The 27,849-nt window shown below is 48.9% G+C and overlaps 2 protein-coding genes across 10 annotated transcripts in view; one reads left to right on the forward strand and one right to left on the reverse strand.

Annotated features, from left to right (window-relative positions):
* Positions 1–2,384: 2,384 nt before the first annotated feature.
* Positions 2,385–22,064, reverse strand: LOC311605678 (anthrax toxin receptor-like). 3 transcript variants are annotated; one of them, XM_084796383.1, is made up of 17 exons: positions 21,622–22,064; positions 18,659–18,727; positions 17,580–17,651; positions 15,546–15,627; positions 15,412–15,433; positions 14,541–14,620; positions 14,402–14,470; positions 14,029–14,109; positions 13,876–13,936; positions 10,929–11,027; positions 8,518–8,587; positions 7,910–7,988; positions 6,778–7,074; positions 6,115–6,153; positions 5,004–5,144; positions 3,434–3,511; positions 2,385–2,673 (listed from the first exon to the last, which is right to left on the reverse strand). In XM_084796383.1, the coding sequence occupies exons 1-17, from the start codon at positions 21,858–21,860 to the stop codon at positions 2,437–2,439; spliced, it is 1,815 nt and encodes a 604-aa protein (XP_084652509.1). In that variant the 5' UTR covers positions 21,861–22,064; the 3' UTR covers positions 2,385–2,436. The 3 variants fall into 3 exon arrangements, with proteins under 3 accessions (XP_084652509.1, XP_084652508.1, XP_084652510.1); XM_084796382.1 differs by having other exon boundaries at positions 15,412–15,445; XM_084796384.1 differs by lacking the exons at positions 18,659–18,727; positions 21,622–22,064 and adding an exon at positions 18,487–18,597 and having other exon boundaries at positions 15,412–15,445.
* The window catches only part of LOC311605679 (anthrax toxin receptor-like), a 32,636-nt gene continuing 20,296 nt past the window's right edge, over positions 15,510–27,849 (forward strand). The window contains exons 1-2 of one of the 7 annotated variants that reach the window (XM_084796389.1): positions 15,510–15,648; positions 24,205–24,378. In XM_084796389.1, coding sequence (XP_084652515.1) covers positions 24,308–24,378 — 71 coding nt within the window. In that variant the 5' untranslated portion in view covers positions 15,510–15,648; positions 24,205–24,307. Of the gene's footprint in view, positions 15,649–22,209; positions 22,296–23,698; positions 23,777–23,962; positions 24,379–27,849 lie in introns of those variants that run through there. The other 6 variants (XM_084796386.1, XM_084796388.1, XM_084796385.1 and 3 more) reach the window with 6 other exon arrangements.

Below are 27,849 nucleotides of genomic sequence, written 5' to 3' on the forward strand. Positions count from 1 at the left end.
CTCTTGTCTTGTGAAAAAAAAATCACAGAATATTTTAAACTAATGGTGAAACTGCTTTCCTCAGCATTGAAGAGCAACCTGGCACCCAGTTCTGCCAGCAGGGAGCTATCCCCTGAGAGCATCTTTGGTACAACAGGCATATTCCTTGCTGGAGTGGGCAGAGCATCCTCCTTGTCTTCTAACTCCACTGAGGTCAGTGTGAGACCTTGGTCTCATGTGTCCAAAGTCACCCTTGACTGAGGGCAGAGTTGCACTCAGTTGCCACAGATTGAAGTCAGACAGTAAAGGAATTTTAATCCCTAAAGTACATCCAGCAAGAAGCCCCTCAAGATCTTGTGGCCATCCCACAGAAAGGCAGCCAGGGACTGGGCAGTGAGAGTCAGACAGATAACTGAGGGTCTTGACGTTGGGGGTACAGTTCTGTTTTTGTCTTTTGATCACAGTAAAGACTAGACTTTCCCAGACATCTGCAGGAGTCAGGCTGCTCCCAGTAGGTTACAGTGAGAGCCTTCCATTCCTACTGAACCCTCAAGGGGTCTCACACATTGAGAGGAGCCCTAGAAGGCTCAGCCTACCGGCTGGTTTTAATAGTACTGCCTGGCATACAAGCTGCCTTCAGAGGTCTGTATCTACTCTCTTTCTGGTCATGTGCCACCCATGCGTGCCTTCTTTGTATAGGTGCTTGGAAGTTTATGTTGGTGCCACTCATTACCACGCCCGTCCTGGCTCATTTTGACTCTTCTAAGGGTGCGTCATGTGACTTGAGTGATGTTCAGTCATGGGGTCTTCTCTCTACCCTTCTGGTCTAGGGTAAGAATTGCCTCTGTCTACTTAGGTTTGGGTGATGCTCCAAAATGAGACTTGTCTGACAATATCCTGCTTATCCCAAAGATGTAGGGGTGGAGGCTCAGTTGATAGCTGAACAAAATGTAGTCTCCTTGTAAGTCAGGTAACTGAGAGCTGTACCCTATTTTCCTTTCACTAGGGTGGGAGCTCTCCAACTGATGCCAGACTGGCTGAGCTAGAAAAGAGTGAGAGTGACAAGGGGAACCTGATGACGTGGGACCTTTCCCCTTGCTTTCTCTGACACTGACCACTATAGAGAGACTGGTGAGGGTCACCAGGGATGGCCAGAGTGGAGGGAGCTTTCTTCCCAAGTCCCTTGGCTCCTCAGCAATGCTCTTCTCCTCCAGCCAGGCCTGCAAGTTTACCTCATGGCAGCGAGAGCACAAAGGCTCCCACTGTGTTCATGAACCGGCCTTTTGCTTTCAGCAAACTAGCAAGCTGGACTGGTGCATGCTGGGTGGGGTCCCAGGATCTCTAGAAGGGCAGGCTACATATACTCTTCACATGGAGAGCCCCAAGGCTGGCCTCAGAGATGTGTGAACCGAGCCCTATTCAGAGACAGAGAAGTTAGTAGGTAGAGACAGCCACAGGCACCCTGCTTCTAAGGAATGGATGAGAAATTTCTCTTGCACATATATACTTTTCTCGGAATCATAAGTACCACAAATATTTTATTCTCCGTGTTTCCAGAGATCCATTGTCCCAATAACTTTTGTAAAGTTTGCAGGTCATCTTGAGTGATGTGCTCAGGGATATCTGTGTCTATTCTCTCTGGACCCCGCCCCATGGGACTGCACATGGGGGCTTTGCCACCTGCCAGTCACTCTCCATAGCCCTTTATCCTATATAATTTTTCATGTCTGACAGTGCAGTACCAACATCTGGACTTTGTTTAAAAAATTTCTGTATATACATGACTTGAAAGTTCTTTGCAAAGCAAAACCTATATAAAGAACAAAATAAAAGATTAGCCAAGGGGCTAGAACAGTGGTTTTCACTCTTCTTAATGCTGGAACCCTTTGATACAGTTTCTCATGCTATGGTGACTTTTTTTTTTTTTTTGCTACTTTGTAACTAATTTTGCTATTGTTATGAATCGTAATGTAAATATTGGGCAGGCAGGATATTTGATATGTGACCCCCGAAGGGGTTGCACCCCACAAGTTGAGAACCACTGGGCTATAAAGTGGCTCAGTAAGGTATATTGCATACAAGTATCAGACTCTCAGTTTGGGATCCCCAGCATTAACTTAAAAAGCTGGGTGCAAGGTACACGCTTTGTAGTAGCCGGGTGTGCTTCGGCAGCTGTTAAAGTTCTGTCATGATGAGTCAGGGTGACACTGGGTGTGCTCTTCATAGAGATTTTGACTTAAGAACTTCCGTGTCATAGATCTGGTGACAAAACTCTGGAACTCATCCATGCCTAGCCACATGACCCCCATGGAGGTTTGTCCTTCTGAGTGCCACAGAAACACATTTGAGGTTTCCCCCCTGGATGACAAATTTCCTGATAAGCAACACGTTCCAACTCCTTTAAAATTACAGTGTGAGAACAGAGACGCAGGGGTCCAAATCAGCAGCAAAGACCTCTCAATCTTGGCTCTGAGACATCTGCTGCAGGGGAGGGAACGGCAGTGGGGCTCTGGAGGACACCTGGGCAGTGGGAGAGAGCAAAGGATGTATCCTACAATAGCTATTTGGGAGTTGATGGCATTGAGAACAGGAGGCCAGGGGCAGGTACTCCTGTCTTGAGGGCAAGCTGGCCTTCGAGGTGCAGGGAACGTGAGAAGAGAGGACACTCAGGAGGTCGAGGTTGGTGCACTGCCCCTGCAGGGAGAGAAGAAAGAAGAGAGCCCAAAAGTGGCATTGAAACTAGCCCAGAAGGCTGCAGTGCCTGCTCAGGGGTTGGGGTCAGCACCAGCATCCTCACAGGCTGGGCCTGGAGGAAGTTTCTCTCCCCAGGGAGCTGTTCTCCAGGTCCCACTCTCCTCCTAGACTCAGTGCTGGTGCCTGAGGTCAACCTGCTGGGAGGGCCTGAAACAGAGGCAGCCCCAGTTCTTGGGACCAGTGGCTCTTTCCTGGCAGAAGGGACCCTGGGCTGGAGAGATGGTTTAGCGGTTAAGGGGATGGAAAAACACACCGCAGACTTCTGCTCCAGACAAATTACAAATGCAGAATCACAGGAGAGGCACAGAAGTTGAGGGCTGCATGTATTCTGGGGGCAGACACAGGGGCAAGTGCAAGGTTAAACCACAGCTGGGGACTAAGCATTATCAGTGATGTCCACCCCGCACTGTCAGTCATGCCTGACAGCCAGTCCTCCTGGACCAGTGAGCACCCATGGATTGTGTAAGGGCCACGTCCAGAAGGCACCTCGGCGGCTCATTAGCTTCAGGTCCCCATGGCTTGGGTTTCTTTCAGCTCATGCAGGGAACATGGCTCTGCATGCCCTTGTTCTTAGGCACAAATGAAACCAGAGGGCACAGCACAAACAACAAACAAACAAACAAACAAACAAACAAACCAACCAGCAAAACCAAAGCAGCAGCCATTCTGCCCTTTAGAAGTGGCCCTGGCTCCCACTCACCTGGTCAGTAGACTGAGACCACATCACTGGCAACTGGTGGCAGCTTAGGGGACTGAAGTTACACACGGTCACATTGCCCTGAAAAGCAGGGGCCATCATGAAGAGGAAGCACGGCATGAACTCTGCCCCTGAAGGCTCAAGAACTCCTGTCTCATCTGACCCTGTCCTGGGGGGAACTGTAAATAAATCCCTAGCCTGCTCCCTGAGATGCTTACAACCTTGAATGTCTGGAATTGTCACTGTGGGACAGTTTCAGAATCTGAGATAAGACAGTGTTTCTAGGGGAGGGGGGTGTGAGGAAGCCAGTAGCTGGCTTTGGAGATATTTGGAGGCCCGAGGGGTGTGTGATAGTAAGCAATGCTTTTAGGGGACACATGATGTGGGCACTGACCTAGAAAGGGTCCCTGAGAACAGGAGGGCCTGTGCCTGGGACCACACAGGAGAGGGCTATGTCCTGTTCAGAAGCAGGTACCCTGGGCCAAGGCAGAGAGGCCCAAAGATCCCTAGCTCTTATGGTGGGCACCCTATGGCCTAGGTTCTGCAGCTAGATGCCAAAGGCCCTGAGTGGGTGGGGCCAGGCCCTTCAGGCTAGGGCATGTAACTGTCAGAAACTTCCTCTCTGGAAGGTGTGGGTTGACTTTTCTGTGGCCACTCACGAGCATGGGAGGACTAGGCTGGCTCTTGTCTCGCTGGACAGCTATGGAGAAGCCAAAGTCCTCAAAATGAAGTGATAGGTCCTTCCCAGAGAAAGTACATCGAGGAAGAGAGCAAAGCCCAATGGAAGCTGGGACTCTTTCATCCTAAATGTTGACCTCATGATTCCTCCCTGTTCAGAGCCCAGGGTTGCTGCTCTGCTACTTTCTCCCTCCTCAAGATGGACGTAGACCCTTCTGGGCAAAGAAGAGGCCCTCAGGTTGAATGACCACTTTCCAGGGCTTGACTCTCACACAAGGAGTCAGCAAAGCCTTTGTCAGGGTCTCTGGTCAGCGCCCTCCTTCTTACTCTTTCGGGGGCCGGGGTGGGGGGGGGCGGCGCCATCTCAGCAGGAAGCAGAAACACATGGACCTGTTCTTTTCCTCCTTGTGCCTGAAGAGGTCCAGGGACCAGGAATTTTCCCCTTGGGCAGAGGTTTTGTAGAGCTTGCCTGCTCTGTTTTTATTGTCTCTGAGCCCCTTTGTCATTCAGTGTGTCTTGGCTTGCCCACATTCTAAAGGTTACATCAGAGATACTTACCCGTGGCTGCAACATTGTCCAGGGACATTGGCTGGAGCAACGCCTCTGAGGAGCAGAGGCTGGCCAGTGAGTGCATTCAGTGGTTACTGTCTTAACTCCTTGATAGTGTCAAAGGGAGACTCAAGTATCTGGACAATTCAGGTAGGGTAGGGGGAGGCCTATTTGCTGCCCTTCCCGCTGTGGAGGACAGGCATCGGATGCTATCTTGAACAAATCAATCCAGGTCTGTCCCACCAAGCCATAGTCTCTCCTACACCCAGACCTCTGCTGTCAGACCTAGGTGTGCCTGTGTCCCTGAAGCCAGCCTGGAGCCACAGCTCCCACGGTGTCCTCTTACCTCTGTGCCTCTGCTCACGTACACATTGCGGCAGCAGCAGCCACAGCAAATGATCACGATGGGCACCGGTGGTGGAGGTGCAGGCGCTGAGGGAGGCAGTGGAGGAGGCACTGGAGGAGGGGGTGTTTCTTTCTTTGTGGGCTGGTTGAAGGGAGGAAAACCTGTCTGAGCTTTGTTTGCCACTTCAGCAACAGGGACAACACCTGGCACTGTAGGGCCTCCCAGCTATTGTTTTGGGGCCAAGGGAAGGATGTATACCACATTGGGGGGAAGAGAGGCAGAGAACCCGCTCCCCATAGTTATCAGACATGGAGCTCCAGAAAGTAATAACTGTCCACTTCTGAGCCCTTGGCTCTCCCGAGTCCAGCCTCGCTGGCAGAAGTCTGGCCTGGTTGCTGTACAGCAAGGCCAGCACTAGCCCGTAACCATCCCTTCCATCTGTCTCTAGCTTTGCATAGCCATCCTCATCCAGGCCACTCAGCAGCCAGCACAGTCCCACCACGACAGGGAGGCTGCTCTTCTTTCAGCCCAAGCCCAGGCTCCACCTGCCCCAACCTCTCTCTGACTTCTGGTCCTCAGCCGACGAAAGCCACAGATGCTTACCCATCTTGTTCCTGTGCTTTCCTGGGGACATCCCTCACATCTCAGGGCCAGCTGGGACTCTCACCCTCCCTATCACTCAGGTATCTAGGCTGGCCCCAGGCACCCCATTTTACCCTGCCAGGAGACAAGGATGGAGACAGATCCATAGGAGCAAGAAGATACTCCCCCCTGGTTGGAGATGAGGGTCAGGGCTGTTGCGGAAGGCTCTGCTCCCAGCAGCCCAGCTGCCACCTCAGCATCAGGCAGAATCCATTAGAGTCTCCTGAAAGCCACCCAGGCAGTAGGAGCCACTGTTCATACTGATTGTTTGACCAAGGTCTTGATCAGAAGGTTCTTGGAATATTCGTTATCTGGTGATCTTGTGAGTCCCACAGCCTTTGGAGTCCCTTCACCTCTTGTCCTTGCTGAGGGATTGGGAAGCCCTGGGTACAGGCTGCACGACACATCATTTTGCTGGCCACTCACCTCTCTGACATGTGACCATACCAGGAGACAAAGAATGACTCACCTGTGACGGTGGTGCAGGTGCTGGCAGTGCCTTGGGAGGCTAGAGGGTGAAACAGACAGAAACGAGATGCACTATTATGGTTTGTACAACTGTTCCCCAGATGCCTTGTGTGCTAAAGTTTTCAGTCCCAGCCTACGGTGCTATCTGGAAGTGTTGCAGCCTACAGTGGACATCGGGGAACCCATGGGAGGAAGTTAATCCTTGGCAATGCATCCTAGAATAATTCTTTCTCTTTCAGAATGGAGATGAGGTGTGGACTTCCCTGCCCCACAGTCTCATCACAAGATGTGTCTTTGCCACGGGCTCAAAGGCATGGATACTATGAGTTAAAAATCTCCAAAATCCATGAGCTAAAATAAAAATTTCTTCTTTCAAAATTGATTATTTCATGTATTTTGTTGTTGTTGTTGTTGTTGCAGTACAGGAGGCCAGCTAACAAAGTTCTATTGTAACTCAGCCCTACAGATGACCCTCATCTGGAGTAAAGGAATGAGCATGGTCCTGCGGCCCGTGTGTAAGCACCACACACAGTGCCAGTGTGCTGGAGTGCTCCACCTGACTCTGAGGAAGCCCCTCGAGCGTGCTCAACATCTGCCTCAGCAGGCCGTAAATGCCATGGTGCTGTCCCATATTCATGCCCCTGGGTGGGCAGAGGGTACTCACCTGTCTGCAGCATAGCCACCAGACCCACCACAGCAATACAGGGATCATCATCAGGACCAGAACCATGGTGCTGAGCAAAACTTCCGTGCTTGGCTCAGCTGGTGGGAGAACAGTGGCTGATGGTGGAAGTGGAGGCAATGGAGGAGGAGGAGGGCGTGGAAGGGGAGGAGGAGGAGCAGTGGGGACTAGGGTAGCTGTTGGGCCTGGGATAGGGTTTGTTGGTGAAACTGTTGGATTTGTCATTGGCGGTTGGGTAGAGGTTTCAGGGACAGGAGTGGTGGTCATTGGTGTAGTTCTCTGTGGAAAGAAAGATCAGCATCCTTAGCAGACAGCCTAGCTTTAACATGGAGCACCCTTCCTGGATGCCCAGTGCTTGCCTGCTCCCTCGGTCTCCCCTCCATTCTCTCAAGCTGCCTGGCCTCAAGGTTGTACAACAGTAGTGGTGGAGGGTAGGTCTCTTGTCTAGCTCTGGGTCTTGCTCCAAGGCTATGCTCTGAACCTAGGTGAAGACAGCCTAGGCTCCTCAGCACTCCATGAATCTCAGCTCTCACTGTGGTCTCAGCTGACAATATGCTGGCCTACAGGTGGCCACATCTCTGAGAGAAGGCGAAGCTGCTGCTTGCCCCGCCCCAAGATATAGGACCTTGTCTTTCCTCCCACCTCTACAGTGTGTAACTTGCTTATCTTCCCCTTGGGTCCTAGATTTCTATCTGCACAGGGGAAAGAGCATTTCCCCCATGGACACTTGGATCCTTAGAGCTCAGACACCATCCTGGCTTCTCTCTTGTCATTCACAATGAGCTCAGCCTATTTGGCCCTTCCTCAAGGGGTCACAGACTTGCTTAGAGCAAGGACTGCAGATAGCACTGATGGGAGGTCCCTGGGACTTAGAAACAGCTTGAAAACACAGTGGAGGGCAGTGGTGATGGTGGTGGCTGCTGTCAGGATGGCACCTGCCTACCCTCTTATCCCTCCTTCTAGAAACTAAGATGGGCCATCCAAAGTGCCTGTATATCATGATCGGCCTCTGGGTCTCACCTAGCACCCTCTCCATCCTTGACTTTCCAGGAAAAGCTGTATTCTCACAGGGCCTCTGACTAGCCAGGGTCATTGAACCCACTGGGGTACTCACACAGTCAGAAGTGTTCACGGAGATCGTGTGGGCAAGGAAGTCTCTCCCATTGTTCAGGCTGACATCAACTAAGATGGTTCTAATGCACAGAAAGGCAGACCTCAAGAAGTAGCCCAGAGATCGGTGCTGGGGCTTTCTTCATGGAAACAACTCTGAACTTCCAATACTTGGACATCTCAGAGTGGACAGGTAAGCCATGAGAGATTATTGCCCAAGACACAAGGAGTCAACTTGTGAAATTATGGCCAAGTGTATAGGTCAACATGAGGGGGCCCCATGGCCTTTGGTGTCATCATAGCAGTAGGCTATAAACAAGGGAGCGTTGCTTCATGCCCTGCACAGTTCTCTGGACTTACAAAGCTTGTTGCCTTAGCTTTGGAACACCAGGTATTGACACTCGGGATCCCTTGATCCCAGCTCTGAGCAGAGCCTAGGTACTGGGCAAGCCCAGCCTATCATGAGGATCACCAGCAAAGCCAGGTGACAGAGAGGCCAGAGCTCACCTGTAGCCAAACAGATGCTCTACAACAGAGGGGAAGCCAAATGCTGTACACAACAAGGACTACATTGTCCCTGGATTTATAGAGCCAAGAATCATGAGCACTTACTCTCCAACTTGCTTTACGTCTGGTCTAGGACAAATAATGGCAGTGGAGTTCATACCAGTTGGGTTTTTATCTAAAGAAAGTGACATGAGGGGGATGTCAATAATTATGAGTCATGATCATCTACCCGTGTCCCCCCAAGCTATGCATGACAAACAGAGCAGATATCTTGGAAGGCAGATGGTTGGTGCTTCAAATCCACTCACAGTTCTTGGCCTTTTGCATATGGCAGACCATGGCCATCCTCTCTGAGATGATGTTTAAAGCTAAACCAGTGAGGAACAACCAGGGACTGAACTGAAAGACTTTCAGCAGATGTGCTGAGGTTGCTGAGGGGGAAGGGACAAGGAAGGGTGTGTGGGGTGAGCTGTGGGAAGAGGTCTTGTTTTGACTCAAGTTTGCTGACTTCTGGAGCTGCACAGACACTGAGTATGGAGGCCACAGAACTTGCTGGTGGGTGTGGGGGGCTGGAGTAAGAGAAGTCAAAGATGACATTGGGACTTAATGACCAGAGAGACTGGATGTCATTTACCAAGTCAGGGAAGCCAGCAGAGAGGTTTGATATTTCTGAGAAGGATGCCATAGTTATGACATTCCTATCTCATCCCCTAAGCTAGGTGCTTGCTTTCTCCTGTGTGCATTGGACTGCATGGTCTCAGAGAGCCCTGGGGGTCCTGCCACCTGTGCTTGACAGAGGCCAATCACTTCCCTATCCTGTCCTCCATTTCTAGAAAGCCTTTGAGTTTCTCTATCCCAAAGATCAGAACCACAGCTCTGTACCTGCGCACTTCTGGCCACCAATGAGAGAGACAGGAGAGTCCCTTGTTGACCTCAGGCCTGGGACTAGGTCAGAGGGTCAAGAGACTGGCTCTACCATCTCTCGCAATGGTCATGCCCACCCTCCAGGGACACTCATGAAACATTTCCTTATTGTCAGAACTAAATTTCTAGGTCATTCTTAAATGTTGGTACAACCAGACTCCTCACCCATTTAGAATGTTCTATGACAGAGTTGCGGTTGTGGCCACCTGGACATTTTAATTGTGAAGCCTACATTCAGATCAATAATCTAACAGAAAGACCACTAGTCATGCCCCTGACATCTCAGTCACTGCTAGGAACATGTCTGCCACTCTTGCAGACTCTCCGTCTCACTTGAGTTGCTTGTTTTAGTAGACTTAAACTTATTATTGTATATTTGAGAGTGTTGACAACACCTACCATTGCTGAGTGCTAATGGTTTAATGCTATTCATTTCTATTTCTCTGTTTTGCTGTATGTATTATTTTTATTAGATAAATCATAATAAGCAATGTTAGAATCATAAGCACTTGTAACATAAAATGCAAAGTTAAAACTTATACTAGTATTCTCTCTTTCCATTTTTTACTTTACATAAGGGGGTGCTATGTATGAAATGACTTACTGTTAACCTGGGCCAGTTTACTGGCCCTAAGTCCATGGTCATACTCCCTGAGTTCTTGAACCATTTCTTCCTTAATTGGGCCTGATCATGAATGTTATAATGAAAATCTGGTCAGGGGAAAGGGTTTGCTCCCGTGTATGGAATAGGTGGGATTCAGCGTGGGAAAGAAGTCTCTGCAAAAGTGGTTAACATTCTATCTGCTGAAGGGAGGGAGAAAAGCATGCACATCTGGCCCACTGAGGCAGCCACTCTGGGTCAGGGTGGGTTGATGCCCAGTATAGCCTGGCAGAGGGAAAAGACATTGCAAAGTGCAGACTGATAAAACCCAACACTTTGGCTACCCTAGAAAATTTTATCTTACGTTGTTCCATATAAAGATGCCTCTGTGTGTGTGTGTGTGTGTGTGTGTGTGTGTGTGTGTGTGTGTGTGTGTGTTTTGGGGGGCTCCGTGTATACCTGTGGGCTCCAAGTCTAGCAGCTATTGTCCTATCCATAGACTTGGGTGAGAGAACAAACTGAGAACAAGCTGGGCAGATGCTTTGATGAAGGCAGGTCAGTGGCAACCCAGCCTCCCTGAAGAATGAAGCCTACTCCAGAAGCCCCCTAGAAGCTGTAGATTTATTATTTTCTTATGTTCTTAAGAAAAGATGTGGCGAGGGCCGGAGAGATGGCTCAGCAGTTAAGAACATTGTCTGCTCTTCCAGAGGTCCTGAGTTCAATTCCCAGCAACCACATGGTGGCTCACAAGCATCTATGATAAGATCTGATGCCCTCTTCTGGCATGATTGTGGTACACACAGATAGATCATACAAAAAAAATCTTTAAAAACAAAAAGAAGAGAGGTTGCTGGTTATGTCACATGGACACTATACTGTGTCACAATACCCAATAAGAATGGGTCAGCAAGGAGGAGAAGCTTGCCTGGTTGAGAGGAAGGATTTGTGTGGAAGACAGGCGATTCTGAGGCACTGAAGTGGCCTTACTTACTGATGATCTTGGAGTCACTGAGCTTGAATCTACAAATAACTTGGCTGAGATCCTTTGCATTATGAAAACCATATCCTCTTAAGGCCACTGGGCGATTTTCTGCAAGGACAACACGAGGAAGAGGTGCTATGGCCCTGGTTGCCCTGTTTATGGTGGCCCCAGACAGGACTTCCAGGGCCCCACGGCAGGCAACAGCTGTGTCTGTGCCAAGATCTGTGTGTTCTGTGTCATCCTTCTATGTCATCAGGGGTCTGTGCCAACGTAGCTTAGTGGAGCCTCCCATATGCTGATCACCTTTCCCCGCCATTCCTGATTTACTATGCCTGCACACAGAGACCATTCCTAAACTCCCACCCCTCCAGGTTGGAGACCCTAGAAAGGAGGCTCAAACATGGTGAGGCAGGGAGCTCCCTCATCCATCCAAGAGTGCTTCTCATAGGAACCAGTTTGTTTCAGCTGCAAAGCCAACACATCCTTTCTTACTCACTGAAGACTGCAGCTCATTAGCAAGCTCCTTCTAACAGCAGTTAGTCTGGTCCCTGGCTTTGAGCCCAATATATAAGGGATATGAAGATGGTATCTTTCTTGGTAGCTATTCCCACAGGAGGCAGGCACGATTCTCTCACTACCAGTTATCTGGAAGGATTCCACAGGATAGTCCTGGTGCATTCCTAGCCCCCGTGTGCTTCAGATGCGCCCATGTAGCTGACCCTCCGCAGTCTCTATTGCATACAGGTTGACTCAGAAACAGCAAGGGGAACAGTTTGTTCTGCTTCATTATGGGTACCAGCCTTGGGATTTCCCCCAAAGTGACAAATACCTTCCATGTGCCAGCTCTGCACGAGCTGACCAATAAATATTTCAAGAGGCCAGTGGCTGAGCTGGTGACTGGAGGCACCTGTCCCCACTACTCAGCTGCAGCAAGGAGAATGACAACTTGTATTTTCACTTGGAGTTTGTCACAGCTACCCAGACACCAAGGCTGAGTGAGGTGTCTAGGGACAGTCAGAGAGACTTGCAGCAGTCAGGTGGCTAGAAGCAGGCGAGAGACTGTAGTAGGGTCCTCTACCCCTTCACTGCTCAGTCCCCTACTCTTGCATAGAGTGGGGAAGGTTGGTGACAGCCAGAGACAAGGACTATAATGTCCTTGGTACTTATCAGGCTCTGGAACATAGAGTCTCTGGAACATGCTCATCTGTCACCACACTGTCTAGAAACACACTGTTTCTTGTCTCTCAACAGTCCCTAGCACAGCAGTCCTAACCTTTGGGGAAGCATGGCAGCCTTCCCCACATGGAACACTTTGGGTACCATGGATAGCAGAGCTTAGTGCCGACCTCTCAAACCTGGAACTCCCACAGAAAAACACTTAGCCAGAACCCAGCAATTATCTCCACAAGAGAACACTCGGTGAAAATGCCATCCACATGAAGACCAAGCCTTTGTACACAAAGCACATGACAAAGAGAAGTGGCACTCCCCTAAGACCACACAAACATGCTCTTGGCACACTGGCAGGGGAACTCTAAGCTGGAGAGAGGGTACCCTTGCCAGGTTCTGTGAGTGTGGCTCCCTTTGTGGATATTTCAGTCAAACATGTAGGCTTCCATCTGTTCCCTGTAGCACACTGGGCCCATTTCTTCATTTTCATCCATTGACACCATCATATGGCTGATGCCCCTGTTTTGTAGGTGTGGAAACCCCATATGTCCAATCCTTGCTGCACATGAACTTTCTTGGAGAACCCAAGTTGCTCTTGGCATACAGCTTGCGCATCCTTCATCTGAACTTGTGGAATCTAAAATGCTCTAGAATTTCTAACTGTTTTTGAGGCTCAACAGGACTCCACAAGTGGAAACGCTCTTAAAATTCACATTTAACATCATGGTGAGTCATAGGTTGAAATGCAGTCACACCAGAAATGATGTCTGTTATCACCCTCAGGATGTATGCATGCAGTGTGTCATGAAACTTGAGTCTCCACCCCAAGATAGCCTATTATGTCCGTGTAAATATCAGAAGGTCAAAAATAGAAGTATCCAAAGTAATTGTAATAGCAAGGGCTATGAGTAAGGATTTTTGGCATGTAATGGATTTCTGACTGCATGCTTTTCCTACTTTACAACTAAAATTTTTGTTCTGAGACAAAAAGATGAAAATTGCATACACAGCTCACTCTGCCACCACTGATGCATAGGCCTGGACAATTACACATGCACTATAACTGGTCATAGAAATAACACACCTGCCCCCATCTAAATCACAAAACCCACCAACATGCTCCAGTTTACACAACACGCATATGCACACATGGAGTGTCCCATGTGTAGTTGTTGCAACACTGCATAGCAACATATCACATATCATGCTTCTTAAAGATACACGTGAAACACACCACAAACACACATACAATATACAGCCCGTACCCCATATATTCACCATATTCATCCACCACACATACCATGCATCAATCACACAAAAACACATACAAGCAACATGTGACATGTAGGCACCACATGGAGCTTATGCACCTAGAATAACACAGCACAAATCCCACAAAGTACACACAATGTACATGAACACATGCATATAACATAAACACCAAATGTATACTACAATGTACTATGTAAGACACACATGCCGTATAGGCAAGTTGCACAAACATACACATCACATGTCCTTCACGCACACATTTTTCTACCACAGGTGGGGACATAGAAAACAAACACACACAATGACAAGCACACACTCCATATGACACATAGACCACCTACGCCGCATCTACCCAAACGTGCACTATCACATATATTCTACCCACAAGTACACTATCACATATATCACGCAGCACTTGCACAAACATGCCACCACACTCATACTATGTATTCTGTGTACCCATATACGTGCACACAAGCAGCCTGTGCCCAAGCAGCTGCTCTTCAAATCTCACCTCCTAGGCACAGAGGGGAAGGTTCAACATATCTGAGTTCAAGGCAGGTCCGTGTTCCAATCTGATGGAGAAAGGGAAGAATGGGTAGGCAGTGAGAACCTTGGGGGCCCAGGGAGATGCTGTCACCACACTGCATCTATTTCCCCTACTAACCGTGTCTACTAGCCCATGAAACAGGTCAGATGTGCCTTCCAAAACGAACACATTTTCTTCGTTGTCTGTAATTTCATTCAACTGCAAAAGAGAGGAGGCGTCTTGAGACCCAAGTCGGGAGAGCGAGAGAGGGTGGAGGGGGAGGGGGTGTTCCTAGATGTGAGACACAGCCGCTTGCACTCAGGTGATGATGACTGTGAGGTGTCGAGGTCAGAGCAGCTTACACTACCATTAGTTATGCTTCTGAAGTGGAACCTGTTGTCTGTGTCCCCTGGAATAGGTACAGACCACTTTCTGGGAGGTCTGGGTAGCTGCCTTTGAGAACTTGCCCTAGTGGGCTTCGGAGGGCCCCTGCTTACCTGGGCTAAGTTACCTTTTTTTTATCATTGTAGTCCAAGCCGATACAATAAACATATGCCCCCATGGTCCGAGCTTTATCAGCCTAAGAGGGAGGAAGTATTGATTACGTCATCCAAGTGCACGCAATGTGTGGGAGGCTGGGCCAGACTCACCTCCTCTTTAGACTTATCCAGTTCTTGTTGTGACAGTTGACCCCAAAACACAGCGATGATCAGACTAGATCTCGTAGTGGCTGACAGGGAAGCGAAGAGGGCATGTTGGATGCAGCTACAGGCCCCACAGTGTTCACAGCAGGCACATCTGGTGAACCTCACCCCTTAGCCTCTGACAGGAGCCCAGACACAGGGCATCACCCATTAAATAGAAGCCCTGGGGAGTTAGGGACTGTCTGTCAGGGGACCTGGACTCTCAATGTTCTCGAATTACAGAATCTGTGACCTGAGGGCACACCACAAGTCCAGCCTGTCCCTGGATGCCAATAATGCCCAGTGAGGTTTGTGGGAACTCTAGGTGTGTTCTCAGCCAGGGCTGTCCTCCTGGCAATGGTGGGAACAGTGAGTCTGAATCACAAGTCAGACAGAATGTCTTAGATAAAAGACCCCTGGTCCCCTTAGCATCTTTTCTTACATGATCCAACCTATTTTAGACAAGTACAGCAGAGCTACACTCTGGAGGGTCATTTGATTTGCATGGCACTTGTGCTAGCTGATACATGGACCCAAGAGACAGGCCAAACAAAGCTTGATAGCCTAAGGGCAAATTAAGCCCTGGCTTCTGCTTTCTACCCTTGTGCTTTCTTCTTTCTATTCACCAGCACATCTGTAGGCCAAGGACCGGTGAGAGCAAAGCTTGCACACGGTCATCTCAGAAGCATTGTGAGGTGGGTGCTGTGCTCAGAGGAGCCTGCTGCACAGGGAGAGGGGCCCTGGCTTTAAGAGACATGAAAAGGTCCAGGGTCTGGACAGGCTCTATAGGGAGCCCAGCTCTGTAGATCCTACTCTGCTGAATGTGCAGGCAGCTCACCTCCTGAGTTAGCCGTCTGGATCTGTTCATTTGCCTGCCAAGAAATGAAGAAAACTTGGTGACACTGGAGTGAGATGACCCCAGTGGTGGTCTACACTATGCCATTGCCCATATGTAGTTCCAGCCCTCCGAACCTTTTCCAGTCCTTTATGTAGTAATGTCGATCCTGCTAGCTGAATCGTCTGAATACTGGAGAGCTTGGAACGGATTTCTCGTCTGAAGTTGAAGAAGGCTGAGGTGAGGCAATGTTGACAGTACCAAGCTAGCACCAAGCTCTTGTGCAGATTTGTCCATTGTGGAGACTGGGCATGGAGAGGGCACCGGGTCCTGTTACCCCTATTATGTCCCGAGTCTTTCTCTGGCCCTGATCCCCTTAGCACTGAGGAAGTTCAGAAGGTGACAGCATTGCTCAGTGGGTTCCCTAGGAACATCGCTGAAGTTTTCTCTGGGTTCATTGCTGCCCCTAAGCATTCGAACTTTGGGTACCTTGATGGAAGCCCTGCTTGTACCACCCCTGAGGTGTATGGTGGCATTCTAGGCATGTGTGTCTGAGCCAGAGACTCTCAGGGACACCACATTCCTAATGGGGACCCAATGCTGCCGTCACTCTCCTTTTGGGTAGCCTTTTCTTCAGTGGATGGGGCCGGGGAGGACATCATCCCTCTGCTGATACTGTCCTATCTCACTGCGGCAGACCTCTGACTGCCTCTCGTCCTTCTGCCCTGCTAAAGACTGTAGCCAATACGCTTAGACCTGAGCCCCGATGCAGACTCCATGTCCAGAAGATTTGAATCTGGCCATCAGACCTAGGGCCTCTCCGAGAGGCTTGTGTTCTCAAGGCTGGAAAGGAACACGGCCTGTCGGGTTCTATTAAAGCGGATAGAACACCCCGGGGTAGGCAGGACTAGCTTTTGTGACTGTTCCGGGACAGGAAGGATATGCGTGTGCGGGATTTAGGATAATTCAACGTGACAAGGCTGAGCAGGCTCAGCAAGTGACCTAGAATGAACAGAGTGGCTTTCTGTTGGGACAGTGAGAACCTGCTATGGACTAAGCTCCAAAGGGTCCCTTTCCTGACCCAGCTAAGTCCTGCCTAGAAACTGAGGACACCATGCCCACTCTCCCCAGTGAGGACCAATGCAGGGCTGGCCCCTCCCACTTCAGTCCTTCTCTTCTGCCCAGCCCAGCCCCCTCTCTCATGCCTACTCTAGTGCCATCCTCCCTGGCCAGCCCAGTCTTCTACTCTCTGCCCAGGTTAAGTGTCTCGCTTCTGTTCAGGTTAGTTTTTTACTCCTTGCCCAGCCCTTGCTGGCTCTCTAGGTTCCTTGAAAGACTCCTTATCGTAAATGTCCTCACTGCTATCTCAAACTCAGCCAGGTCTCTCTAAACCCAAGCCACTGGATGCACCACACCAGGTCTTCCTTGGACCTTGGAGATAGCCCCTCCCTGTTCCTTCTGGAGTCCCATCTCCATAAGCCTGGGGCCTGTCCCACTTTTCTCTTTGCTTCTAGCCTTCCTCTGGGACCCTAACAACTCCAGACACCTTTAATCCTAAATATTACTGCCTTCTTCTCTGCTCCCTTTATTCTGTATGAGTCCCAGACAGAATATCCAAAACTCTCCTTCTCAGACAGACCGAGACTTCCAGTTTCTTGCCTCTGGGACTGTGGGCACAGAAGGGACGCCTCCCTCAATGGCTGCCTGTCTCTCATACCTTCCTAAAGCACCTAGCTCTGGGGATTTGGAGTCCCATCCTGAGATTTCTCTTTCTATAGTCAAAGAGTATACTGGCTGCCCTCCCCATGCCCCAGCACTGTACTTTGGTTCATACACACACACACACACACACACACACACACACACACACACACACACTTGCTTACCCTACTGGACCAGGCAAACAGTGGCACTCAGAACAGGACACACAGAGGCAACACTTTGAGGGGACACATATCTACCCTGCCAGCTCCCTAGATCCTAAGTGTTTTCACAGGGCCAAGGGAAGATGCTGGGAGCACGGAGGGAGGGAGAGAGAGTGGAGAACTTCTGGAATTGCCGGTGGCCAGCCACCATGGGGAACAACGGGAGCCACATGGGCGTCTTCCAGAAGCTGGGAACTCCTTGTGTCCAGCCCAGCAGGCAAGCCTAGTGGTTCAGACAGTACCTACCTGTCTGAGGTGAGCGACATTTTGATTGCGCCTTTGTAATCAAAGAAAATGAAAGACATCCGCATGTTGGGGCTGAGGACAAAACACAGCCTGTGAGAAACTGATGTAACAGGAAGCAGTCAGGGAGGGGGATACATGACAAATCTTTGCTCCCACCCCTCTTTTCTGCACTTGGGGACATTTCACAGATGGGGAGTCCAGACAAATTTGATGAAGGATTCTGAAGCCTATGGAGCTACAGGGTTCCTGGGAAGAACGATGGTTAAGATGAGCCTGGATCCTTTCCTGTGCTCCAAACCTGACACACGCAGACCCATGCGACGTGCGTACAAGTAGACATAGCCATATGTGGGACTCTAGCCTCTGTTCTGCTGTTGTGACAGAAGACCCCCCTGACCAAAGGCAACTTAGGGGAGGAAAGGTCACCTTTGGCTTACACTTCAGGTTACAGATCACAATTTCAGGGACGTCACGGTGACAGCTGCTTGAGGCAGTTGCTCAAAGAATACCCACCATCAAGAGCAGAGAGAAATGAATGTACTTAATGCTTATCCTGCCTACTTGTTCTAGACAGCTCAGGACACTATGAGCTGGACCTTCCTACTACGCCTTCCATTAATGATCAAGGCAAGCCTCCGGAAGATATGACCACAGGTTGATCTGATCTAGATAATTCCTCAATTGAGACTGTCTTCCCACGTGATTCTAGGCGGTGGAAATCAACATCTGAAACTAACTAGCATCATGCCGAACAGGCAAGTCCACAGTGACATTCCTTCAAAGGCCTCCCCCCCTCCCACCTGGCACAATGACATTCCTTCAAAGGCCCCACCCTCCCACCTGGCAGTGTTTCTACTCTCCTGCTCTTCACTTGTTCAATTCCCCCCCCCCCCCTTCTCACCCTTACTTCTGAGGCAGGATGAGCCAGTGCTGAAGAGATCCATGAGGCCAGAGTGTTCTGTCCTCTGACCTGCCTAGCATGTCAGCTTTGATTTGTGCTCCCTGAACAATGCATGGCAACCCCCCCACCAAATGGAACGTGTCCGTCAGTGGACCACTCCTGACAGGAGTCTGCATACTTCAAGTACTTCTCCACCATGTCCTCCCAGGATGAGAACACGTCATTCCACTCTCTCACGGCACTGGACCTGCAAGGAAAGGAGACTTGAGTCATAAGAGCGAAGTGGATCATGGGAGAGAGAAGTGGATTATGGGAGAAGGAATGTTTTCTGTCTTCTCTTCTTTCAGCAGATTTCTAGGAGGCCTGCTTCCTCCCATCATGTGCTGACCACAGTTGTCACCCTGGGAGGTTCCCACCTGCGCCCTACCCTGGGAGAGATCCTTCTGCAGTCCTGTGTTCACTCCTTTCTTACAACACCTCAAATTCTTGTCATTTATCTAAATTTGCCAGCACTCATAGGACAGGTAAAGATAGGTCCTCCAGGAGGCTTAGCCTCAACAATGGAAAGTGAGAGCTTAAGACTAGTTTTTTTAAAAAAAAATATTAATTTTTAGCAACTGTGCAAAATAATGGGTTTTTAATGACATTTTATATGAATTTATCATTCTAATTTTCTCATATTGTCCTCACATCTATTTTCTATCTTCCATCCCCCCTGCCATTGATTCTCTTTCTCTTCCTCCTAGTCCTGCTTTGCCATTACACACACACACACACACACACACACACACACACACACACACACACATTCCTCACATGTTGAAATTGCTTAGTATTCCAGCTTTTTAAGCACCTGCAGAACCCAACCATCCTTCTCGGGAAGGCTGCTACATTCAGGCACTTCTAGGTTTGGGCCATCACAGGCGCATGCTGTGCAGTTAACTAATGGATTTTACATCACAGACAGCTAGAAAATGAAAGGAAAAAAATAAGTGCTTTGCTATCAGAGGAAAGAAGCAAAAGTGACTACAGCAGAGTCCAATAAAATGGAGAATAGGAAAATTGAAAACTGTGAATGAATCATGATGCAATTCTTCGACAAGATTGACAAGCTTGCATCTCGAATGATCAAGATGGAACAAAATAAATGTGACTCCAGGGACTACAATCAAGAGGAGGTAAAAAAAAAAAATACGGTTGCAAATCTAACAGGAGAATAAACGCAGGATCAGCACTCGCACTTAGACAAGAGGAATAACCTAAATCCCAGATGGAACAGTGTGATTAGTAAAAACATGCAGCCTACCCAACCCGAACACTGAAGACGGAGTGTGAACAGATTTGTAAATAGTAAGAAGATGACAAAATCAGTACCAAAGAAAACCTTTCACCAAAGAAAAACTCAAGAACTCTGTCTCTGTCTTTCTGTCTTTGTGTCTCTGTGTCTCTGTCTCTCTCTCTGTGTCTCTCTCTCTCTTTGCATATGTGTGTTTAAACTGTATGCTTCTCCCCCCCCCCCCCCCGCCAGAAAAATAATGATAACCCACACCCAAAAGTCGTGTCATGCACAGACTGGGGAGTTGGAAGAGAGCGGTTAGATGTTCACGGAGTGCCCTGGACATGCTGTGTAACTTTTGTGAAGCCGTTGTTGCCTCTGCCTAGTTAGGGCCATGGAACACAGGCGCCCTATATGCAGTGCCTAGGTGCAGTGGAACTCAGAGGCCCAGTATGTAGGGAGTGGCCATGGACGTCACAGATGGAGGTTAGGCGAGCAACTGCAAGGCTGAAGAAGGACTTATTCCCTGGCAAGGTAGCAGCACTGTATTCACAAGCCACGTGGGAGAAGAAAGGGTTTATTTCATCTAAAAGCTTACAGTCCATCACGAAGGAAAATCAGGAGAGGAATAGAAGCAGGAACCTCAGGCTAGGAACTGAGTCAGAGACCACGGGGGGGGGGGGCGGGCAGTGGACAACAGGGGGGGGGATGGACACTGCTTACTGGCTTGCTCCCCATGACTTGCTCAGTCGGCTTTCTCATACCATCAGGGACCACCGGCCTAGAAGTGGCATTGCACATAGGGGATGGGCCATCCAACATCAGTCATTAATCCAGAAAATGCATCACAGGCTGGCCCACAGGCAGTTTGTTGGAGGCTTCAGCTCAATCAAAGAGCTCCCCTTTCCCCAGTTGACTTTAGTTTGTGTCAAGTTGATGAAACTCAACCAGCACAGGAGTGGGTGGTGTCTCTTCTCTCCAGTGTAGTGCAGCCTCTCTCCTGTCACCTGCTTTTCTTCCTCTCTCCTCTTAGGTCTTGTGGGTGTTGCCTGGGTTCTATCTCCCCGCTCCTTTCTTTATGTGCAGCCATCACATGGCTGCGTGTAGTCTACTTTCTCCCAGACACTCGTGTGGGCTTCTGAGGACCATTCCACTGCAGCCCCAGAGCCATCCCTCACTCTTCCAGGCAAAGTGCTCCTTAGGAAACACATACAGGATCTATCTTCCTTTGATAAAAGCCCTTTTTCTAGCCTGGCATGGTGGCGCACTCCTTTAATCCCAGCACTCCGGAGGCAGAGGCAGGTGGATCAATGTGAGTTCAAGGTCAGCCTCGTCTACAAAGTGAGTCTGGGACAGTCAAGGCTACACAGAGAAACTCTGTCTCGAACAACAACAACAACAACCAACAACAACAAAAAAGAAAACAAAAAACAAACTCTTTTTCTTAGTGATGCCCAGTTAGAATTCTCCTCCCCTCTCATCTCTGCCCTCCCTCACCACCCCCCACCCTCTCCTTAAACTGTGATCCTACTGTAATCATTAGACATTTGGATTTCAGAGTCCCTCCCCTGAGCCTCATAAGCTACTTGAATCAGAAAGCAGGTGCACATCTGCTCCTTTCAAACTCAATGAAGAAACCAACGAGAGATGACCAATGAAAGAGTAAAGCAGACAAAACTGTCCCGAGGACCTTCTGCTCTCTTCCCCCTTTCTAGGAAAGGGAGTCAGGTCCAGTTCTCTGGTCTCACTCACAGACAGCTCTTGCTTCTCTCTTGGCAGAAGCTGACACCCCCTCAGGCCATGTTTTGCCAAGGGTTAGAAGCACCTGGGGGTTATCTAGGGCCAGGGCACCATGGGCCACTCACTTGTCCAAGACGAAGTAAACATCCAAGTCACCATCACAATACTGTAGAATATCTTCCTTTTTCTCCCCAGCCTGCCTTGAACCCCAGTCTTCATAACTATGGAACAACGGCAATTCCCTATGATATGGGTTTTGGCCAGATTGAGGGTATGGGAAACTCTGGCCTCCAACAAGTGATGTAGACAATAGCAGTAGCAGCAGGTGCACCAAACAGGACACCTGGGGACCGAAGTCCTGCATTTTTGTGGCTGATGTGGCAAGTCTACTAGAATTTGGAAGCTTGTAGCAGAGCCTAGGTACACTGGGTTCTAACCACCCTTGACTTCCTTCTCCAGTGTTTTTGCCTGCACTGAGGGACACTAGCCCTTGTGTCCTCTCACCAATGTTCACTCTTCTATCCACTTAGAGCATAGGGACTGGGGACAGAGTGAGCTGCCCTGGGGCATCCTGTCCCTCAATGCCTGCATAGTCCTTCCCCCAACACCCTGGGTTATGATGGATAGGAAGGTTGACACGGTGACTTTGTGACCTGCCCCTCTGCTCAATGTGCTGCATGCTGACAGTACCATGTGGCAGTCATAGGGCCTTTGCAGAGGTTTCAGGTAATGCCCCTTGTTCATCATCACAGCTCCTCGTAGAAGTCCTTAGAGGCCACTTCAAGGAACCCAGGCAGAGGTAGGAAAATTGCCAGGTCACTGAGTGTGTGTGTGTGTGGGGGGGGGGGTTGTCAAAGGACCAGGAAGCCTGTGTGAGAAGTGGGAGGCCAATTGTGGGCCCTCAAGTCAGCCAGGCAATAACAGGGTCTGGAAAGGGATGGAGGTTGTGGTCTGCTCCCAGCATGCTCTGTGAGTGGCAACAGTCCGGTCATCCAGTGTCATGTGACAAGCTGCCAAATCTTGGTGACTTAAGGCAGAACTGTTTTATTGTGCTCACAGATTATGTGTTAGACCCTTGAGGAGGGTGATGCAAGGGGTCCCAAGACAGGGGCCCCCTGCAAAGACTTCAGCACTTTGGTAGGGTTTGGTGGAGCCTGAAATTATCTGGAAGCTTCTTCGCCGTCACCTGTGGTGCCTGGGCTGGAGGGCTCCAAATGCTCCTCGGGGCTGTTTCTGGAACCCTAGCACATGTGACATCTATGACTTGGGGTGTCCTTACTGTGTGGTGGCATCCAGATGAGTTGAGTTTTCTGATGGGAGGCTCAGAGCTTCGAGGGTATGTACTGGGAGCAAGGTCAAAATGTGGAGCCTTTTATGACATCACCCATGTTTGCGGGACAGAACTGCGGGGCAGCAGAGGGAGTTCAGAAACATGGACACAGCCTTCAGCTCTCAAAGGATTATGGGTGGGCTCTGCCCTCGAAGACTCTGCCGCATCACAGCACTTGCAGTGTCAGAGGGGAGGGGAGTGTGGACCAGACGACTGTATTTAAAAGTGTTTCGGAGCCTTGCAACTGAGTGCGAACAGGCTTAGCTCGCACAGTTTAGTTTTCCTTGTTTTATGTGCACAAAAGCAAATCTGATGAAACTGTTCTTAATAAGTCTAAAATAGATTTTGGAAGCCCTAGAGCGTGCAAAGGCCTTACAGCACACTGCATCGGGTTGGTGGGCCTTTGTTTTGTTTCAGGAATTATTTGAAACAATAAGACTATCGTACGTAGTTGGTATTTTAGAGTTCATGAGATCCGGTGTACTTCCCCATCAGCATATTATGGTTCTCTTGACTGAGAAACTGACAACTGAGAAAGGCCACAGGGTCCAAGAAGGAGATGGACTTTAGCCAGGGTGCCTCTGAGGGTGCCTCCAGGCAATTCTTAGTCCTGCCTCCCTGCTCAGGTCTCCCCGGGAGCCCGAACACTCTCCTCCCTATCCTTCCCGAGGGTGCCACCTTTCAAATATAACAAAGTGGTCGTTAAGTCACTGAGGTTGGGTGGCTTGTCACACAGCAGTGGATGACTGGATTGTTCCTGTTCACAGAAGATGGAGGCGGGAATCTACCATCTCCGCCCTCTTCAAGACTTTGTCATCACCTGGTTGGCTTAGGGACTCAACAAACAGCTTCCCATATCCTACCCGGACTTCCTCTCTCAGGGTGACCTGTGATCTTGGCCATTTGGAAGTACTGTCTCAATGAGTAAAATGTCTATATTCCTTGACTAGGTAAGGAATAAGAAGGTCCTTATCTGACACCAAAGGTCCTGTGACTGCCACCTGGTACTGTCAGCATGCAGCGCATTGAGCAGAGGGGCAGGTCACAAAGTCACCATGTCAACCTTCCTATCCATCATAACCCAGGGTGTTGGGGGAAGGGCTATGCAGGCATTGAGGGACAGGATGCCCCAGCTCACTCTGTCCCCAGTCCCTATGCTCTAAGTGGATAGAAGAGTGAACATTGGTGAGAGGACACAAGGGCTAGTGTCCCTCAGTGCAGGCAGAGGCACCCAAGAAGGAAGCCAGAGGTGGCCTGTGATTAGCCTATCTGGGACTTTACACAGGATCACAAAGACCACCAAGAAAATGCTGAGCTTCTGCCCTCGGGGACCTCACTCTGTGCTCTTCCTGATGATGTTGCCTCCATCACTGCTTAGCACAACGGACTTCCTGTACCAGTATGCTGCCTGGGAAAACTACCCTGAACTTGATTTGGGCCCCAGAACTTTCCAGCACCAGGAAGACCAGAACCCAAGACATATGTGGCACCGAAGGAATTCTAATCAGAAAGTATGCCAGGCCACCCCGGACGTCTACTTTGTTCTGGATAAGTGAGTGCCTTTTCCTTATAGGGGACACTGAGGGCCCAGCCTCTGTAGGGGGTCATCATGGTCAGAACCTAGCCTCTGTGACTGACTTATTTCCTGAAATTAGGGAGGCCACCACTGGGCGTCTTGATGGCTCTTTCCTTAGCATCTTGCCCCATCAGGGTTTTCATTGTCCTCCAGCCCATCATCTGTTAGGAGCTGAGTCCTCTTTATGTGAGCAGCCCGCTAAGGGGCTCTGCAGAGACTTGTTACCAAGTGGCCTTGCTTGGCTAACCTAGGCTGTCAACTTCTTTCTCCTACAGCAAGATCCAGAGATAGTCCCCTGGACTGAGTTTGCCTCAGTTGTGGCTCTGGGTAGCCTGGGCTAGTTCTTAGGTCCCTCTTGCCTGATGAGAGAAAGAAAGGGTGGTGGAACAGGGCTGGGAGAGATGGCCTGGACTCCTTTCTCTGCACTTCTTAGTAGGCTAGGGTCAGACTCTACCCATTCAACCAGAGCAGAAAGTTGGAGAAGCTCTGTCTGGACTCCCTGAAATGCTTGCATCTTCAAACATCCTCGGCTGCAGAGAAGCTTCACTCCTGGGTTGGCAAGGTGACCAGTGCATTTGTTGGTGACAAGACCAGGCATCCTAGACTGGGCTCTGCTCATCAGTCCAGACCTTTATCTTCTCATTTCTCTCATTCTTCTTGAACAGGGGTGGGCGAAGGGACATGGGTTTACTCTCTAGCTTCTAAGATAGGCCAGCAACTTAGGAAGCCTCCCTATCCACCTAAAGAGAAGTCTCTTCTTCAGTCCAGCCCAGAGACCTCCAAAAACAGTGGGCACATCTTGTCCCATTGACACATATCTCTGCTGAGGTCAGTGTTCTCCCTTGGGTATCAGGGCCAGGTGAGGGGTGGGCCCTGTGGGGCTGTGGGGCTGACAGCCTTGTTGGAACAGTCCTTTCAGCAGCCACCCTGTTCATGTGTCCCACTTGCTTCCCTAGGGTCCCCCTGTGGGGGTATAGTAGGGAATGAACCCATCTCTGTGATGGATGGAAAGGGCTCTGGGCACAGGTAGGGGCCGTGAAATATCATTAACTCTGCAGCCTATTAATGTGCCCTGTTCACTTGCACCGCCCGCTGGTTTACAAGCGAAGGAGAGTAAATTTAACATCCAACACTATAATGAGCATCATACAACTCAAGGTGCCTGTCAAATTCCTCTCTGACTCCCCTCCCTCAAGGCAGTTACGTGCCAGTCTTCTTGACTTTTCCTACTGATATTATAGCCTTCTTTGCACTAAGAGGATTATACTGAGTATCTTCTGTTTCTGTCTGAGGTTTATAGATCCTCTATCAACTGATAAGTAAAGGAAAAGAGCACTTAGCTTTTACTTAGCTTGCTTTTTCTGACATTCTGTCCTACCCCCTTCCCCCTATCATGGTTGTATCACTATGATGTTCTGGTCTCAGATACTAACACAAAGACAACCTTCAAGGATCATCACTAATACACAAATGGGCAATGTTCTGGAAGTTCTGGCCCCTGTTTGTGAAATGGCCTTTCTTCCCTTTGTCCTTGAACCTTCATTTTGTCTTGAGTTCTGGATCCCAGATCCTCCTTTGAATAGGATAGATACTCTGGGTCCCTGTGAGCCTTCAGATTTTTCCAATTTTGTGGAGCATAGGTTTTTGAAGTCAGACCTATGCATTTTTTTTTTTAAATTTCCTTGGTGTTTGAAATTGTGTCTCCCTTTTAGTTTCTGATTTTGTTAGTTTGGATAGTCTCTCTCTGATTTTTTGTTGCAGAATAATTGATCTAAATGTGATCCATGAGATTTTGAACTGTAAAAATCTTTCATTGGTCTTATTGTGGTTTCTGAGACCGAACTGTAAATCTCTGTTTCTCATGGTTGAGCCCTAATACACTTTTAATCCAAGAACTTTCTCTTTATTGTAAACGGGTGATTAAGAGTAGTTCAGCCAGCCTTACACACACCTTTCATCCAAGAGCTATCAGCACACAGGATTTAATAAAGTTAACCCTATGTCAAGAGATGGAGCAAGAAACCAGGTTAAAGAATAGAAGGGATATTTAAGGCAGAGTGTAGAAGTGGATGAGGTCTTTGGTGCTATTAGCTCTTGAGCTTTTTTTTTTTTTTTTGCCTTGAGCTAGCAGACTTTTAATCTTGGGTTGTTGTTGTTGTTGTTGTTTTTGGTTTGTTTGTTTTTGTCTTTTTTTTTTTTAACTTTTCTTCCTGGGCTGTCAGATGAGCTAGTGAGCCTTTGGGCCTTCTCCATTGGGACATGAGCTGAGTAGGAAGTTCAGCTGGATGCTTTCTCTGCCTCTCTGAGCTAGCAGGTTTCTCACCACATCATCTGGCTCCTTAGTCTTTATTGGTAAAATAGGATGATCCAGGATTTTCAATTAAGACAATATTTTGGCACCCAACGTGGGCTGCCATATGTAAAAGTAACTTATTCTCCTGACTCAGTTGTTATCTGGGAGGCTTACTGGCTCCTTCTGCTAACCTCGGCCTAGTCCTGGAAGCTTCTAAGCTCTGTACAATCTTTCTGAGCTCTTGGGCTGGCTGATCAACTCAGCTGTTCTGGCTCAAACTCTTCTCCCAGCTGATTTATTTAATCTGGCTTCTCTTTTGGCCCTTGAGTTACTCTGTGTGGCCTCAGACTAAGTCAGAAATCTGCTCTAATCTTCTGGCTACTTCTCATTTTCTGGTCTACTCTGTCTTCACCTGAGTTCTCTCTCTCTGAAACCCATCTCTCTATATCTGTCCTGGTAAAATGGCTCTTAACTAGCTTCCCTTTCCTCTCTCTTCTTGTGAGTTGAACATAGCTTATCCTGTCAAGTAGTCTCTGATTTGTCACCTTTTCTGCCACTCGCTTAGACATCACTTTCAAACACGGGTGCTTCCTTCTACAAACTAACTTTACCTTCGTTTGGGATTAAAGACATGCACTGCCATATTTGGTTCTAAGCTTTTCTTTACCTGATACTTGCTCTATGCCAGGCTGGTCTTGAACTCAGATCTGTTTGCCTCTGTGTCCTGGATTAAAGGTGGGTTTGTATTCAAGCAGGGTCACACAGAACTAGAAGGATCTTTGGATGTAACCTCTTGCCAGCTAGATCACACAGACCTAGAAGGTTTTTGGATGTGATCTTTTGCCAGAACAGCCATGTTTTGAACTAACATTTCTCTACAACTCTTTTAATTAGTTTGGATGAGTGTTTGTCTGTCTTGTTTTTCTCAAAGAATCAACTTGTTGTTTCATTGATTCTTTGTTTCTATTTGATTGATTTCAGCCCTGAGATTATTTTGTGCCATCTACTTCTCTTAGGTATGTTTGTTTCTTTTTGTTCTAGATCTTTTAGGTGTGCTGTTAAAGTCTCTAGTATGAGATCTCTAATTTCTTTATGAAGGAACTTAGTACTTTGAACATTCCTCTTAGCAATTGTGTTCTATAAATTTGGGCGTA

This window comes from Acomys minous (assembly GCF_964271855.1).
Source record: "Acomys minous genome assembly, chromosome: 9".
Lineage (NCBI taxonomy): Eukaryota > Metazoa > Chordata > Mammalia > Rodentia > Muridae > Acomys > Acomys minous.

What these genes read in the sequence shown, in the direction of transcription:
- LOC311605678 (XM_084796382.1), bottom strand. Translation starts at nt 21,860, where the DNA reads ATGCAGGACTTCGGTCCCCAGGTGTCCTGTTTGGTGCACCTGCTGCTA. An exon ending in ATGGTGGAGAAGTACTTGAA is followed by an intron (nt 17,652 to 18,658) that starts GTATGCAGACTC and finishes TTTTGTCCTCAG; the next exon opens with CCCCAACATGCGGATGTCTT. An exon ending in ATGTCGCTCACCTCAGACAG is followed by an intron (nt 15,628 to 17,579) that starts GTAGGTACTGTC and finishes CTTCAACTTCAG; the next exon opens with ACGAGAAATCCGTTCCAAGC.